A 16,573-nucleotide genomic window follows, 5' to 3' on the forward strand; every position below is an offset into this window, starting at 1 on the left:
TGCATATGGTACATCAAGCCATAAGCCATTGATGGTGCCATAGGGGCTGTGAGAGACAATGTGAGGGTCTCATGCAAACCCTTGGCAGGGCTTCTCATCAGACAACCTCATACATAGCACAATTGTGGCACGAGATTCCTTTTCTTTTTTCAACTTTCAGGTGAGATACATGGAAGACTATGAACAGCAGAGAGGGAAAGGCAGTTTTCCTGCCATGATCACACCCGCTTATCAGATCGCCAAGAGAGCCAATGAGCTGGCCAGTGATGTGAGTGTCCCTGACAGTGTATTCTTGGTAGGTGAGGAAACAGGAAGTTATCTGTGCCAGGCGACTACAACATCCTGTCTGCTTTTGTATGCACCATGGTCCAGGGAGTAGCTTTCCTTCATAGTTTTTTTTTTTTAAGATTTTATTTATATATTTGACAGAGAGCAATCACAAGTAGGCAGAGAAGCAGGCAGAGAGAGAGGAAGGGAAGCAGGCTCCCTGCTGAGCAGAGATTCCCAGGACCCTGAGATCATGACCTGAGCCTGAAGGCAGAGGCTTAACCCACTGAGCCATCCAGGCACACCTCCTTCATAGTTTTTAATGGGTTTTATCAAGACTAAGATCTGGCATTTTGATGTCTAAGACACAATCCCTGGACCCCAGCAGAAAAAGAACATTCCATGAGACGTTTGTTTTTACTCTTCTGGCTTCTGTGCATAGAAGGTGAAACTCACCAGGTTTATCCTTCCCCTTCCTTTAGGTGAGGTACCATCAACAGTATCAAAGGGAAATGAAGGGAATGGCTAGTTCGGCTGCTGGAGCTGCGGGCACAAGGGAATGCATGGACCAATATGGCCAGGTAGGTGATGAAATCACTCCCTGGGAGGATGCCCTTTCTGATGGTCAGTAGCCCACTGGCCTGTCACACAACCGATGGCCCTGGAGTGAGGGGTTGGGTTGTGGTTTATCTAGCCCTGTTTATGAAAGGTGGATTTTCTAAGTCAGAAAGCAAAGATAATTACATTGAGCTCAAATTGACCCATGTAAGAAAAGAGTTTCTAAGCACTTTTCTTTTTCTTTTTTATTTTTTAAAAAGATTTTATTTATTTATTTGACAGAGAGAAAGAGATCACAAGTAGGCAGAGAGGCAGGCAGAGAGAGAGGGAAGGGCTCGGTCCCAGGACGCTGGGATCATGACCTGAGCTGAAGTCAGAGGCTTAACTCACTGAGCCACCCAGGCACCCCTCCTTTTCTTTTTTAAAAATAAAGAACCCCTGTCAAGATGGTGGATTTTTCAAGAGTAAAACATTCTCACCTATTCAATGAAGAATGGTCCCAAGGCCCAAGACTGGCTAATTTTAGCTCACCCCTGTGTAAGCACGAAAGGGATCCAAAGGCATGTCTGGAAGAATATTGGGCACTTCACTGAGTAACAAGTCTCATTTCTTAGAAACTACATATCTTATCTAGGTTGTTAGATGAAGCAATTTGACAGAGAATGCAAATCTTTCCCCCAATTTCACTTCTCACGTGAACTACCTAGTGATGGGGGTAAAAAGATTGAGATGATAACTGGAAGCTAATTTTTATATGCACATCCCTCTGTATTTTCTGGTACTAAACAGGTGTTGACGAGAAAGGGAATATTATCTTTTCATAGTTGTAAGTAAAGAATACTGGAAGGCTAAGTATGTGTATCAGAAGAATGCACTCAGTGGGCTTAGTTGATTTTTTAAAAAATTGATTGGAAAGTTGTTTGAATTTTTCATCAGTGGGCAGATTCTACAACATACATGATTTATTCAACATACATAATTTATGACAGAAACAACTTGTTTCTTTTCTTTTAAGAGTGTCTAGGGAGACACTCACGGAAGACTAAGGATGTATATGAAGATAGGGGTGTGACATCTTTTAAAAGTCTGTCTGAACAAAAATGTCCAATCTTAAAAGAAAAAGTCCATTTTGCTAAATTCTGTAAGTTCCTTAAATGGCCTCAGTGCTTAGTCTCAATGAAATTATGCTTTTAGGGATTTGATATTTTAAATCTATTGTATAGAAGGCTGAAGTCGACTTTTAAAAATCACTTTAAAAAAATATTTGGTTCCGGGCGCCTGGGTGGCTCAGTGGGTTAAGCCGCTGCCTTCGGCTCAGGTCATGATCTCAGGGTCCTGGGATCGAGTCCCGCATCGGGCTCTCTGCTCAGCAGGGAGCCTGCTTCCTCCTCTCTCTCTCTGCCTGCCTCTCTGCCTACTTGTGATCTCTCTCTGTCAAATAAATAAATAAAATCTTAAAAAAAAAATTAAAAAAAAATATTTGGTTTCTATATTCGGCAGAAAATATTTTGTTCTAAATGTGGCCAGCATGTTCTGGCAGGACATGAACGTGTTTAGACATGTCTGTACCCATCATGGAGACGCAACCTCATAGTGTGGTAGTTGGTTCTCGCTTATTAGGACATGTTGGCTGAAGTTTCCCATCATGCTAATGACAAATCTTAGGATCAAAGTGGGTGTTGTTTGATAGGACTGCCAGCAACTGTCGAGAGGATCAGCCTCGTGTGGCATTTCCTGGTGTGATTTAGCAGGACCTGCCAGGCACGAGGAGGAGGGAGTGAGAGAGAGGCAGACAGACAGTCAGATAAACTATAAATATCTGTAACGTCTAAAATGCCAAACAATTCATTCTTCCTTTTCACGAATAACGTTTTTTTTTAGGTCAATGGACTATATCGTGTAATTGACTTCTTGTTTATAACCAGCCAACTCCCTGGCTGGATTGAGGATATCACTGAAAGATTTACACACCCAACGTGGATACTTATAAGGAGAAGTTAAAATAAAGTTCTAAGCCAGCCCCACCCATACAGCAGAAGGGGCAAAAGGAGATTAACAACGAATTTGGGAGCCTTCCTTATTTATTTATTTTTTTTTAGCTTCCCTTTTTTTACTTGTTGCATTCGGCCCAGAACATTTTGGCAGCCAAACATAAAGGCGCACTCGGGGCTGAACAATTGTCATTACTGGATAAAAGGGAAGCCTGGACTTTCTAATTCGACCCAACTGTTTTATTTTTTAAAAATGTGTGTGCTGGATTCTGACCCTGCTGCGGGGGTAGGGCAGGCCCTTGCCTTGGAGGAGGCCATAGGAAGATGGAGTCATGAGCTTGAGGCAGCACTTGGGTTTCTTCAGACTGATGGGAACACGGATGAGGAAGCAGCCGACTCTGCCTGGGGGAGGACTAGGAATGAGGGGGGCGCTTCCCGGAGAGCAGGTAGCGTCAGATGGGGTCTTGAAGTACATCCCATCCGCTCCCAGGAAAGTTTTATGCTACTGACATCACGACAGGTCCATGAGAGAGAAAGTTTTGTTTTGTGGGAGTGGGTGGGTGGTGTGGGGAAGAGGAGGGGGGCTCAGATTTTAATAGTCTGCAAATTCACATTTAGCCCCATTTAGAGCCTCTTAGGGCAATTTGAAATTTCCCCCCGAATTCAAAAAATTCAAATAGTTATAAAATGCTCTTCTTGGCACATGGGAAAACAGTATCTGGGATGTTAATGGGTTTCTCTGCATAGATCTGCAGGCCCAACAAAGGCAGCTTTTGGGATTACTGGAAGGCAGACGGATCTCCCTGGTGTCAGATAGGGGATGAGAACTCCATAATCCATGGGTCTGGGAGACTTGTAGAATGTCTGGATTTATCTAGTGGAAATGTTGATGATGTTAGTTAGCATTTATTTAGTGCTGACTGTGTGCCGGGCACCAGTTAAGTAGACCTGACCACAGAGTCCACAGTCTTAGTCGCCTCATGGTTCTGCTCCTAGGGTGATCCCTGCAATGTCCATGGTGGACGGGCCTCTATAGGAACAGGCTCTAGGAGCGATCATTTCCAACTGCCCACCCTCTGAGGGAGGGGAACATCACTGAGGGACATTTTTGCTTCTCCCAGCAGGGCTACTTGGAGGACTATCAGGAGCACAGAGGAAAAGGCAGCTTCCCCGCCATGATCACCCCCGCTTATCAGAATGCCAAGAAAGCCAACGAACTCGCCAGTGATGTAAGTACCATATTGAGATGACCTGCAGAGCCGCCAAAGCAGAGGAGAAATGAGATTTTGAAGACTATGTTTAACTGAAGCCTACACACAGATCAATTAGCGCTTGATTTCTCTCCAAATTTCTGACACCTTCTTTCAGACCGTTTGGTCACGTTTACCTGCTTCAAAGGAGTGTGACACCGACAGACGGTGGAACTTACTTTAGGCGAGTTGAAGCAGGTGCGAATGCTGGTCCAGCCAGATAAGCTGGGGTTAGGAGAGGCTTTGCAAGAGAAGCCATCTAGACACCTAGCACTTTGGGGGAATAGCTGATGAAAACAGGTCACGTGACTATCAAACTGGGTATAACCCAGGGGATGAAATGATTTTAATTTGCAGAATGCTGGCCAGCTGGCGGTCCTTGAAAGATAGACTATAATTAAACTCAGTTGAGCGATGTGCCCATGTAGATCCAACACGCCGACTTGAGCTTGGTCTATATATAGTCAGAAGCCGCACATGAATCTCACACCCCCTTTGCCCTTCTCCTTTGCTCTGTGCTCTTCAGTTATTAAACCCATTTGCCCAGGACAGTGTCTTCTTGGCCCAACCGGGGATGTAAAACATGTGACTCACTTGGCCCCTCGTTTAGCGGGTTAGATGAGAAAAGACGTTGAAACCATGGGCAGACTGGGTTCGGAATTACACTTTTTGGCATGCTTGTTTCAAGACGTTTCTTCATGCAGAATTAGAGTATAAAGTACATAAAATGTGAAAAGGGCCAGTAAAACTTTAATACAAAGGGGACTGAGTGGTTTATGGATTTCATGGAGAAAAAAAAAAGCCTCTGTAGTTGTTTTTTTATTTTTTCCCTCTTCAGAAAATTCTCTTAAGTAACTATTGACATGAAATGCCGGGTCATTTTGGAGTAATTTCTGTCACGGAGCATGAAAATAACAACTCTGGGCCCTGTTTGTGTGCTTCTTTCAGATAAAATACAGGCAGGACTTCAATAAGATGAAAGGCCCTGCACATTATCACTCCCTCCCAGCCCAAGACAACTTGGTTCTCAAGCGGGCCCAGAGCGTGAACAAGCTTGTGAGCGAGGTGCGTACGGGGCACCGTGGACGGGGCAAGCCCAGCGTGAAAGATTTTGTTCAATGCCGCAGGAGCTGCACACGGTTGCCACTTTCCGTGGAACAAATGGGCAGTAAAGAGAGCAACTCACGAGAGAGCCTAGAATCAAACAAATTAAGCAAATTAAGTTTCTCCAAGGGCTCCGAAGTGTCTTCTCAAATTCTCACAGGGCTTCTCCCAGAAGTTTCAGGCAGTCAACTTTTAGTTGCAGAATAGTGCCCCAGCCAACCTTTGTAACCATACGTCACTCATACGGAGTGGTAATCAAAGATCAGAAAGTGTTTCCAACATGGAACCTCTCTTATTGTCTTGTTATCGGAGTCCGGTTTCCCAGAAGCTGGGTGTCTCCTCTGAATTCCTGTAGCTTAGAGGCTGGACTGGCCCCCAGACGTCCCGTTTTGTTCAGTCTACTCGGTGATTCAGATTTTTTGAATTGCTGAGACTTTGGCAAGGAAATAACCCCTCGAGCTCCCAAATCCTTATCACGCCCTCCAGTCTTTTCTTTCACAGCACGGAGCCTCATTGGCATCTCCTCTCTAGACCCTCAAGGCATCTGAGTTAACAACCGCTTTCAGTGGGAAGAAGGAGGCCTATTAAAAGTACTCCCATAACCAGTTATCTGCAATTCAGAAGGGGATATTCAAGTATCCTAAAATATTTTTCTTCCCTGACTTCTAAAGGCCAGTCTTCAGGCCCCCCAACTGTTCCTTCATCTGTGGCCCTCTAACTGTGGGCTGCTCAGAATCTCCAGGAGGGACATTTTCCTGATCTCAAGTGTTTCGAAGTAATAGATGGGTGCCTACGTCTTGGAATCTGCATTTTAAACAGATGTTTGAGATGGTTCTGATACTCTAGGCCAGGGGTCAGCCAACCATGATAACCTGAGTGCCAAATCTGACCTGTAGCCTGGTTTTATAAATAAAGTTTTATTGGAACACAGCCATGTCCTTGGTTACATATCATCTCTGGCTATTTTCATACCACAAGAGCAGAGTCAAGTAGTTGCCAAACCTTGCTCTTGATTCACGGAATATTAGGTCTAGATGGGACCTCGGCAATCTTTAGGTCCCGATTTTGTCACAGGCCTAGAGAAGTAACGTGTCTTATTCTGGTTCAGAGAGAATTTTAGGGAGAGAGTGGGAACCAGATCTCTGAAAGTACAGTTTTACCACCCAGGAAAAATACTGTTAACATTTTGGCCTTTTTCTAGGTGAAAATATTATAAACAAGTATAGGAATATAAAGACATTTATAGATTAGAATTCAACTCTATTTATAGCTTGGTATACTTTTTTCACTTCTTATCGGATTGTGAGCATTATAATGTCTCTTGCATACTTTAAAAAGCAGGTTTCCACCATATTTCGTAAGATAGGATAACAAATTGTGGGGTTTTGTTTTGTTTTGGTAAGAGGTCACAAGAGAAACTTCCATTTCTTTTTGCCCTTGTGTTTACCCAGTAGGACAAACCAGTTCTTCTCTGTTTCTGGTAATCGGCCTTCCACTGGCTCCTCCAATTACCTGGGATGACTTGAGGCCTTGGAATTCAGTAACTATAACCTCTCATCTTACATCCAGCTACTCAGGGGAGCTCAACTAGCCAACCCAGTTAAAATTAGAAGATGCTCTATGCATCTGTGAGAGGTCTCATTTATTATACTCTTTTGTCAAGTAACTTTTGTGGTTAGATTTTATTGAAATGTACATATGGAGAAATGTACATGCCATTTGTGCATGATGGGAGAGATTTCTGCAAGTGGACACCTCCATGTAGCTAACACCAGATCAAGAAGCAGAACGTGATTCAGATATACAACCACCCCTGACCCGCAGACACTTTCCCCCAAGAGTATCTGCCGTCCTGATTTCTAAAACCTATTTTGCCACTTTTTAGGCTGTATGATCTCTTACTGGATTTTCTCTTGGAAGGGACCATGTTTCTTTAAATTTCCAGAGCCAAACTAACCATTTACTTATTTATTATTTGAAAGGAACACATATAACTGTTAACTTAGGGCGTCCAATGCCTGATATTTTTAAATGTTGGGTTGAAAGTTTTCTAAAAATAACCTAGTAAAGTCCTGGGGAAATTTTCAAGAGTGGCTTTTGGGCCTGGTTCTATTGTGCGTCTGGTGTTTTGGTTTCCAAGGTGGAATATAAGAAGGACCTGGAAAATAGTAAAGGTCACAGTATCAACTACTGTGAGACGCCTCAATTCAGGAACGTGAGCAAGATCTCAAAATTCACCAGCGATGTGAGTTTTTAACACTTAAGCATTTGTTTGGGCTTTTTTAAAAAAAATGAGCTAATCCCCAAGTCTCTTAAGAGACAGTCGATGTGAATATATCTGTTTGTCTCGGAGAAGCATGGCATCTTAGGCACAAATACCTAAGAGTGTTGATTAAGATTGCCTGCAGGGAGTGGTCCGCCTGGTGTTAATTCTGTCCTACCATGCACTTGACCTTGAATCCTTCATGGTAGCACCTTTCCTCTCGTGCTCTCCCTGTGTAGCAGTATCGGCTCCTGCTGGTGAATGCTGGAGTGGGAGTCTGGCTGAGCATGCGACATCCCCTCTCAACGCGACTTTGTGCTTCTTGGTTAACATCTGATATCATCTCACCTGGGGACCCAGATGTGCTTTCCTCATTTTACAGAGGAACAGATGGCATTTGTAAATTTGGAAATTCTCAGCGACGTTCTGGGGATGTTTCCTTGAGAACATCAAGGACTTATACTAGATGATGTGGTTTTATTTCTGCCTCGCGGCATAGTGTAGTAGAATTTAAGATCACGAGGGACTTAGTAAGGCTCAGGGAGGAATTTCTTTTGGCTAAAAGTAGTGGTGAAGAGCACCAGCCTTGGAGCTGACAGTCCCGGCTCCAGAATTAATGAAGTGTTCGACTTTGGGCATGTTGTTTAAGCCCCCTGGAGCCCCTTTGTCCATGTGTAAAATGGGGATACTAAGTCCTTCTCATGGAGTTCTTGTGAAGACGAACTGAGCAGAATCGTGTCTGATACGTGGTTATGTATTTGTTTAAATAATCTCAGTGCCTCGAACTTCGTGGCTTCCCGGGGAAGGTGATTTTAATGCAGCTTCATGAGAAGCTACCCAGATTTTCCTATTTATGACTTCTTGGCATCCTGTTTTGGTTTTCCCTTCACTTGGTAAGCTGCACTTGGGACGTGACATCCTTATTTCACATGACTTTAGTAGCCACCAATTTGTGTGTAAAAAAAAAAAAATCACAGAATTTGGCAAAGCTCAGGTTATATTCTTCATATGATTAGAAACGGAGGTAACAGCGTGCAGTGATTTGTGCCAGCCCCCAGCGTGGGGCTTTGTACCCAATGTCTGCACGACTAGTCTTGTCCATTGGAGAGGCCCTGCTCATGGGAGGTTTTTCACATGGGGAAAATCGGACACATTCCCAAGCAAAAACATTAAAAAGAAAATTGGGTCTGTTTCCCGCTGCCTGTACTCACCAGATCCTATGTTTGGTTGTGCTTCTGTGCTTGTCTCCCTCCATCTTCCTGTGCTTGCTTGAAATTCAAGCGGTTTTTTGAAAGGAGGTTGGCTTCTTTTTTATTCAGTGATACACTGACTACTTAAATAGGTTCTATTTAGTCGTTTTTATTTCCAGTTCGTTGCATTAAGATGAGCAGTTGATCTTCAACAAGTTGGGAAGAGAAGTCTTTTATTGAAAGCTTTGTGTTTCCTTCTAGAATAAATATAAGGAAAATTACCAAAACCATATGAGAGGCCACTATGAAGGAGTTGGTATGGACAGACGGACTCTCCATGCTATGAAGGTTGGAAGCTTGGCCAGCAATGTGAGTCCAGGTTTGAAGGGCCTGTAGGTCTGGGGACCTGTTGGGGTGGAAGGAGGTGAAATTTGAAGAATTCAGCCAACTCTTTTTCAAACTTCCTTTTTAAAAGTCAGTGTCCTGTTGTATGAAGACTGACCCATAAAAGCTTCTAAACGTTAACCAATATAACCAAAGCTAGGTAAAACCCTTGAAATTGTTCAAAAGCTTCAATTTATTTATCTCAGCTTTCTCTGGCTTGAAGAGTACATAGATCTGTTATCTTTGATCCAGTGTGATAAAAACATCCTGTTTCTGAGACATAAAGAGAAATGGATGAACATATTCTTACTCGAAATTTCTCAAGCTTCCAAAGCATTTGTGATTTATTTGGAGTTGGTTGGTGGGTTGGTTGATTGGTTCATTCATTTATTCAACTGTAGTGTTCAGTGAAGACCTCCTATGGGCAAGTACTGGTCAAGGTAGTGGGGTAACAAAATAGATCAGATCCCATAGCACGGCATCTCTTAATCCCTCCTTGGCTTTGTCAGTTCACCTGACAGTTTGTAAATGCCAAATTGTAAATCTTGGAGGTAAAGGGCACTTCAAAGGAACCGATTTCATTAGTAAGACATACAAAGGTCAAATTTCCTCTGCTTGAGAATGTCAAATTTGACCTTTAGGATAAAAATTTAAATACTCTGAAGACTCTTGACTTTTCATTTATTTTCTAGGGGGTTAGCCAAGAAGCCCTTTCATCATACACCCACATGCTGGTGTTTCTTTTTAGCAAAAACTATAAGGAGGTCCATAATTAATAAGAAAGATAAAATAAATGTGCTACAGATGGAAGTTAGCTAATTTTGGATTAATTAGGAAGAATTCAAATTAATTAAGGGCAAAGTATGAACATAATTTAATTTTCCTTGGAGGTGATGAAATGGAATTAATTTTATTTCTCATTACTTTTTAAAAAAATTTCCTATGACATTCAAACAAGGTCAAAATAAAGAAAGTGGGGACTAATTTCTTTTTTCTTTTTCTTTCTTTCTGTGTGTGTGTGTGGGTGTGTGTGTGTTTTAGATTGCCTACAAGGCTGATTATAAACACGATGTTGTGGACTACAACTACCCAGCCACTCTCACTCCTTCCTATCAAACAACAATGAAGCTGGTTCCCTTGAAAGATGTAAGTCCCCCTCCAAGAGCATCTTCTGTTTTATTCCTTGTTACTTCCTCTTGTGGAGTGACTCTTAAGTAGCAAGATGGGAAGAAACAAGTTCTAATAGTTCCTCACAGATGGAAGAGATTGAGAAAGGGAACTCTTCCACTAGGAGAGTCCATTCATGCATGTGTGGAAACTCTTAGATATTCCATGTAAGGTGGGGACAACTCTTGTTTTCATCTTGAAAATAATCTGAAGTTCAGTTAGAATTTGGTAGAATATGTCTGCCTTTGGGCCCTTTAAATTTATTCTTCCTTAACAATGAAGAATAATCTTTTCTTTCTTTCTTTCTTTCTTTCTTTCTTTCTTTCTTTCTTTCTTTCCTCCTATTTGAAGTTTTGGAGTGTGGTATGTTGAGGGACTAAAGGAAGTAAAATATAAAAAATAAAATATATAAAAAATGAAATAGTTATAAGTTGAGAGGAAGTAGTAATATAGACTTAATGTTGACTCAGGAGCACTTGGGAAGGTAGATGTATTTCTTCATTATTATAGCAGTGATTTTATTTCTTCACAGTTTGGTTTATCTTGGTGAAATACATATAATTAATTAAATTTATTATTTTCTATTATAGGAATTTTACTATATATGTTTGTTCCAGGAAATTTAGAAAATTCTGAAAAACACAAGGAAAAAGATTAAAATCATCTATTTTCTTAAAAAGTAGTTAAGGTGGTTTAGACCTGAGTGCATATCATAGTTATTTGTCAGTGATGATTATCTCTAACCAATTAATAATTTAACAAATAATTCAGCGTATACTTACTAAGTGCCCAGTGCTACTTTCCTTCACATTCCTTTGGGCTCAGCGTGACCCTAGTAACATTGACTTGGGTTTTGCTCTTGGTGAGATGGTCTTCACATTGCTCTCCCTTTTGCTCAGAGTGAGAACAGTGGGGGTCCTGCTGGACATCTTTAGTGTTTAACATGGTTTATAGGACAACAAAGGAGGATCATTGGCAAATGATAGTTTAATGGATGAAATGGGCTTTTCAAATGTATAGTAAAGCAAAGGATGGGAAGTTGAGGGATATAAAAGGAGACTAAGCCTTGCTTCTTCTTTTCCCAAGAAGTTTGGTTGTGTTGACTTACCACTGCGCTTCATGAAACCCAAGGATACACTTGACTACCTAAGCTACTTCCTTCCCTTTTTGGCTGCATGCATCACCTGGGACTTGAGGACTGAGCACCTCATTAGAATGGGAGCTATTCTGTTTGTAGACCTCCATCAACCACGTTGGAGAGCCCAGTGAAAACTAGAGAGATTCTTACAACTTTGTACTCCTGTTGTAACAAGACTTGCTATTATGTTTGTTTGTGTAAGGCTGTGGATCAAACTAAGCACCTGAAATACAGCCTGCTCACCTGGGCAAACCCAATGGAAGAATGAAACCAGCCTGGGTTAGAAGGATTAATTAGAAGCAGAGGGAGATTCTGAACTGAAAGCCCAGGAGCCTGATTGAGGTTGCAGAGGTGTTTAGTTTGGCCACACAGTATTTAAAAAACAATGGTGCCAACATATAGAGATTCGGGGGGTTGATAAAAAAATTCATATGTTCACCAATTCTAGAACAATCTAGAAACTCTGGAAATGACAGCCCAAGTTCCCATGTGGTAGCAACTGCCTGGGACTGAGTGACAGGTGCTCTGTCTTACCTTATTCTCCTTGGCCTTCCCTTCCTGGTTCCTATGTGAATTTGAGTTTACCACCGTAGTGTAGGGACTTAAATATTCAGGAAGTTTGGGAAATCCATTACAAGAGCATTTATAGTCTCTCTGTCTGGTGGCTCGAAAGGTGGTCAAATAGCTATGAAATTAAATAAACAGGCATGGGTCTTTAATTAGAGGGCATTCCTTTCAGAGGGATTTTATCAGCACTAATAGCATTAAAATGAGACTCCATCCTCAGCAAAGCGTTCCTTCAGAAAGTAGATGGAAGCACTGGCCAAGGATCTGTGATGTTGCAAGAATGTGATTAATCATGGAAACTGTTAATTATGTCCCGCAGAGGAGAGTAATTGTGCTCTGCAACACTTTAATGCAAAATTATTGGGAAGGAATATGCCTTTTAAAAAATACAGTTTTCATGACATTTTATCATGCACAATTCTGAACTCTAATAGACTCTTTATTATGAGATGATAATTTCCCCTCTGAGTAAATGCATTAGGATGCCAGTGCACTCTAGTCTCATTAATGGTTGACATTGAAATGACTTTGTATTTCCTACTCTTTCTCTATACCCTATATCTACAACTGAGAATGAGCAAAACTTCTGTCATTGAACCATTAACCCAAAAACACAAAGTGATGCTGTTCTTTAGCTCCGAATCCAACAAAATACCCCGTGTCCCGCTGTCAGGAACACTCTGTTTTTCCTAGATGCTGTCCTAGAAATTAATCTATAAGTCATTTGTTTGTACCCAGAATATATTTCCCTGTCTAAACAGTGGTAGCTTTGGCTACAGGGGATCCCAAGTTCATCTATAAAATAAAAGTTCCAAGCACACTACACTAGCTTTGGCAAACCAGGTTTAAGTGCAGAGGATGAGAGCCACTTTGAGAGGCAGAGTGCTAGAATTTGAATCCTGACATTAGCTGGGTGACCTTGGGCCAAACACTTCAGTTCCCTGGGCCTCAGTTTTCACATTGTAAGGTAGGGATAGTAAGAGGGTGGTGGCCAGAGGAGCATGGCCAGAGGCGGTCAGTGGAGATCTGGGCAGAGATGACAGCAGTGGGGACCCAGCAAAGGCGTGTTATCTTCTTAGGCTTGGAGTAAGCCTAAAGAAGCTGCCCCACCGTGTGGGGTACCAGGTGGGGTCCTGGGCTTCAGGCAAGAAAACAGAGGCATGAAGCTTAGGCGTGAGAGGTTCAATGGTTCTATTGCTATGAACAAACCCAGAGTGTCGGTGATGGATAGGGCCTCACCTGGAGCCTGTAGGTGTGTGTGTGGGGGGAGTAGTGTCATGTGTCCCCAGGACTGAGTCAGTTTAGGGTCCTGAGAGCAAGGACCCAGCTGAGATACCTACCTAGACAGAGCTGTGTCTGCGTGTGCTCACTCTGCACAGAGTAGACGCTCTGTGACTGTTTGTTTACGGCATGAATGACTGAACAAATGAAGGACAGGGGACCTCGCCGGCAGAGGTCATTCACCATCCACAACCTCACCCTCTTTCTCTTCACTTGTCTGCATCCTGGCTCCCCTTGTCCCGTGTAGGTCCCTGGGGCTCTCAGCAGCTCCCCTCTACCCATTCCCCTTGCTCCCTGCCCTCAAGCCTCCAACATGCTCTTGTACCTCCCTGCTCAAGTCCCCTTTCCCTCTGCAGTGGCTCTGAGGAGGTTCGGAGGAAAATAAGATGATTGGATGAATATCTTCTTGTGGGCAAGTGGCTAATAATCCTTGAGTCTCTCAGGGGCAAATTGTACATCCAGAAGGGAAAATCCACGAGTCCCCAGTATCTTGAAATGGTGGGAAAACAGAAGTCCCCGCACCAGGCAGTCCTGGAGGCTTCTCTTCTAAACCCACCCACCCTTCTTCCTTCAGGAAGGTACCTAACTCCCAGCCCTTTTCTCAGGGACTCGGGCAAGGCCAAAGTGAGGGCCAGGCAGGGGCTGGCATACAGGGTGAAGCCATGTTTAGAGCATCGTCACCCAGAGCCTGATGTGCCATTGCCTCCCACTTACTGGATCAGCTGGACTTTTTGTCTCTCTTTCATTTTTCTTTCCTGTTTTAAAAAACTTCTTTTCTTTTGAAGTATAAAACATATATAGAAAAGTACATTAAGTATAGACAGGCAGCTTGAATTATTATAGAGTGACCTTGTGCATGTGTTTTCTTTGGAAGTGCACCTAGGAATAGAATTGTGGAGACTTGGGGTACGTGTGTGTGCCAAAGCGCCATATTGGTTCCCAAAGTGGCTGTGCCAACCCTCACTTCCGCCAGCTGTGTTGTGAGAGTCTCCGCAGTTCCACATCCTTGCCAACCCTTGGTGTAGTCAGCAGTTTAAATTTTCACTCTTCAGGCGAATGTCGAGGGGTGTCTCATTGCAGTTTTAATATACATTTCTCTGATTCATAATAACAATGTAGATGGGTGCCTGGGTGGCTCAGTCAGTTCTGTGTCTGTCTTGGGCTCAGGTCATGATCCTGGGGTCCTGGGGTAGAGTCCTGCATCGGGCTCTCTGCGCAGTGGGGAGCCTACTTCTCCCTCTGCGCTCCCCCTGCTTGTGCCCTCTCTCTTTCTGTCAAATAAAGAAAATCCTTAAAAAAAAAAAACAACAATGTGGATGAGCAGCTTTTCCTATGATTACTGGCAGTTTAGTTGACCTCTTCTATTGTTGACTTGTTCTATCTTCTATAGTTGACCTGTTCAAGTCACCCACTCATCAATGTACTGGGGTTTTTTTGTTTTTTGGGTTTTTTTTGTTGTTGTTTTTTGGTTTGTTTGTTTATCTGTGGGCTTGGAGTATCTGTTGGTTTCCAGTTGGAATCTTCGATCTTTCTTTCGTAATAGGAGAATTAATAATAGGAGAATAGAATAGGAGAATTAGCTCTGCTGGGCTTCGGGGTAGGAAACTAAGCAAATCTTAAAGAAAACTGCTGGTGACATCTTCTTGTATCTTTTCTTTCTTTCTTTCTTTCTTTTTTAACCAGGTCAATTACAGGCAAAGCATTGACAAGTTGAAGTACAGCTCTGTGACCAACACTCCTCAGATTATCCAAGCGAAAATCAATGCCCAGCAACTGAGTCACGTAAGTCCCCGGCCCTTGCCCAGCCCAGATGTGGGGGACTCAAGTGCTTTGTGGCTCCTGGATACCTGGCTCCCCAAGGATATGGCATTCATTAACAATAATAGATGTCTTGTGACAACCACGAGGTGACCCCCCTTAATTTAAATTTTTTATTATGGAAAATTCCAAATACATCTAATTGTAGAAAGGATGGTGTTATGAGTCTCCATGTATCCCTCATTCAGCTTCTATCCATCATGGCCAGTCCTGCTTCATTTGTATGCCCATCCCCTTCTCCCTCCTCTGATATTTTGAAGAAAATCCCAGAGATTAAATAATATAATCTACCAATACTTTAGGGTACCTCTCTAAAAGATAAAAAAAAAAATTAAGCACATTTATACAACTTAATACATCACACCAAAAACTAATAATAATTCTTGGTCTCACCAGTATCCTATTAGCCTTTAACATTCCAGTGATCTCATAAAGTTATAATTCCACAGTTTTACATTTTGTTTGAATCAGGATCTGAATGAAGTCCGTGCTTCTGGCTGGCTGATAGGTCTTTAAGAGTCTTTTCATCTTTAAGGTTTCCTGTTTATCTCTCTTCTTTCCTCGCAAGTGGTTTATGGAAGAAGCTAGAGTGTTGATCCTATTCCGTTTTCCATGGTCTGAGCCTTGTGAACTGCATCCCAGTGTGGACTTCATGTGTCTTCTGGCCTCCAAATGTCTTATAAAATAGTAGTTGGATCTGTAGGTTTGATCAGGTTTAGGTTCAGTTTTGGGACAAGGATGGGATGCTTTGCAGATGATGCTGTATTTATCCACTGGAAGTCACATAATGCCTGATTGACCTTTCTTTAGGTGACTTAAGGTGGCTTTTTTTTTTTTTTTCAGTGTGGGCAGCCATGGGATAATTACTCTCTGAGTATCTTCTCTGTGTGTAAGCAAGATGTTCAGCACTGCGGCCGTTAAAAACAAAAAAAAAAAAACCCAAAAAACCCCCCCAAAACAAAAAACAAGTTCTCTACCCTCTAGCGCTTCATGGAGAATTGGTGAAGTAACCACAGGGAAATCTTTTATAAGCTCACAACCGTGAATGTGCCTTTGAATCGTTTTTCTTTTCATTCGACCTCTTTAATCAGTTCACATAAACCATTCATAAAACTGCAGACTTCCTTGTCAAATGTCTTTTCTAGAAACTCCTTCTCAGCTATGGACCCAAGTGAAAAATGGGGAAAGTAAAAAAGAGAGCGTTGCTTCCAGAATTCACCTCTGTCTATCTAGACACCTTGCGCTTACTCTGTGCGTTTATTTTAAATCCAACAGGTGAATTATCGTGCTGACTATGAGAAAAATAAGTTGAATTACACCTTGCCACAGGATGTACCTCAGCTGGTGAAGGCCAAAACCAATGCTGAACTATTTAGTGAGGTGAGCAAGCATCGGAGGTGAGAACATGGTAGAGTTTAACTAACCAACGTGAGGAGGAGGGCACCAGGCCCGGCATGCAGAGGCTATTCTCTTTGTGAGAGATGTTCTTCAAAGGCGCCCATCATGTTATGGTTTTGAATTTTGCTGTCTCATGGCATGTGGTTGTTCTCTGGGGATAAACTGATCACAGGAATTGATTTCTTATTCTGTAAACA

At 42.4% G+C, this 16,573-nt stretch overlaps 1 protein-coding gene across 6 annotated transcripts in view; it reads left to right on the plus strand.

Moving 5' to 3' along the window:
* Positions 1-16,573, plus strand: part of NRAP (nebulin related anchoring protein) — a 69,479-nt gene that overhangs the window by 11,063 nt on the left and 41,843 nt on the right. For 2 of the 6 annotated variants that reach the window (XM_059173133.1, XM_059173135.1), the window contains exons 8-16: positions 161-268; positions 750-848; positions 3,938-4,045; positions 5,015-5,131; positions 7,311-7,415; positions 8,885-8,992; positions 10,049-10,153; positions 14,844-14,942; positions 16,254-16,358. In XM_059173133.1, the coding sequence (XP_059029116.1) occupies positions 161-268; positions 750-848; positions 3,938-4,045; positions 5,015-5,131; positions 7,311-7,415; positions 8,885-8,992; positions 10,049-10,153; positions 14,844-14,942; positions 16,254-16,358 (954 nt within the window). The remainder of the gene's footprint in view (positions 1-160; positions 269-749; positions 849-3,937; positions 4,046-5,014; positions 5,132-7,310; positions 7,416-8,884; positions 8,993-10,048; positions 10,154-14,843; positions 14,943-16,253; positions 16,359-16,573) is intronic. The other 4 variants (XM_059173134.1, XM_059173136.1, XM_059173137.1 and 1 more) reach the window with 3 other exon arrangements.

This window comes from Mustela lutreola, chromosome 4, assembly GCF_030435805.1.
Source record: "Mustela lutreola isolate mMusLut2 chromosome 4, mMusLut2.pri, whole genome shotgun sequence".
Classification (NCBI taxonomy): Eukaryota; Metazoa; Chordata; class Mammalia; order Carnivora; family Mustelidae; genus Mustela; species Mustela lutreola.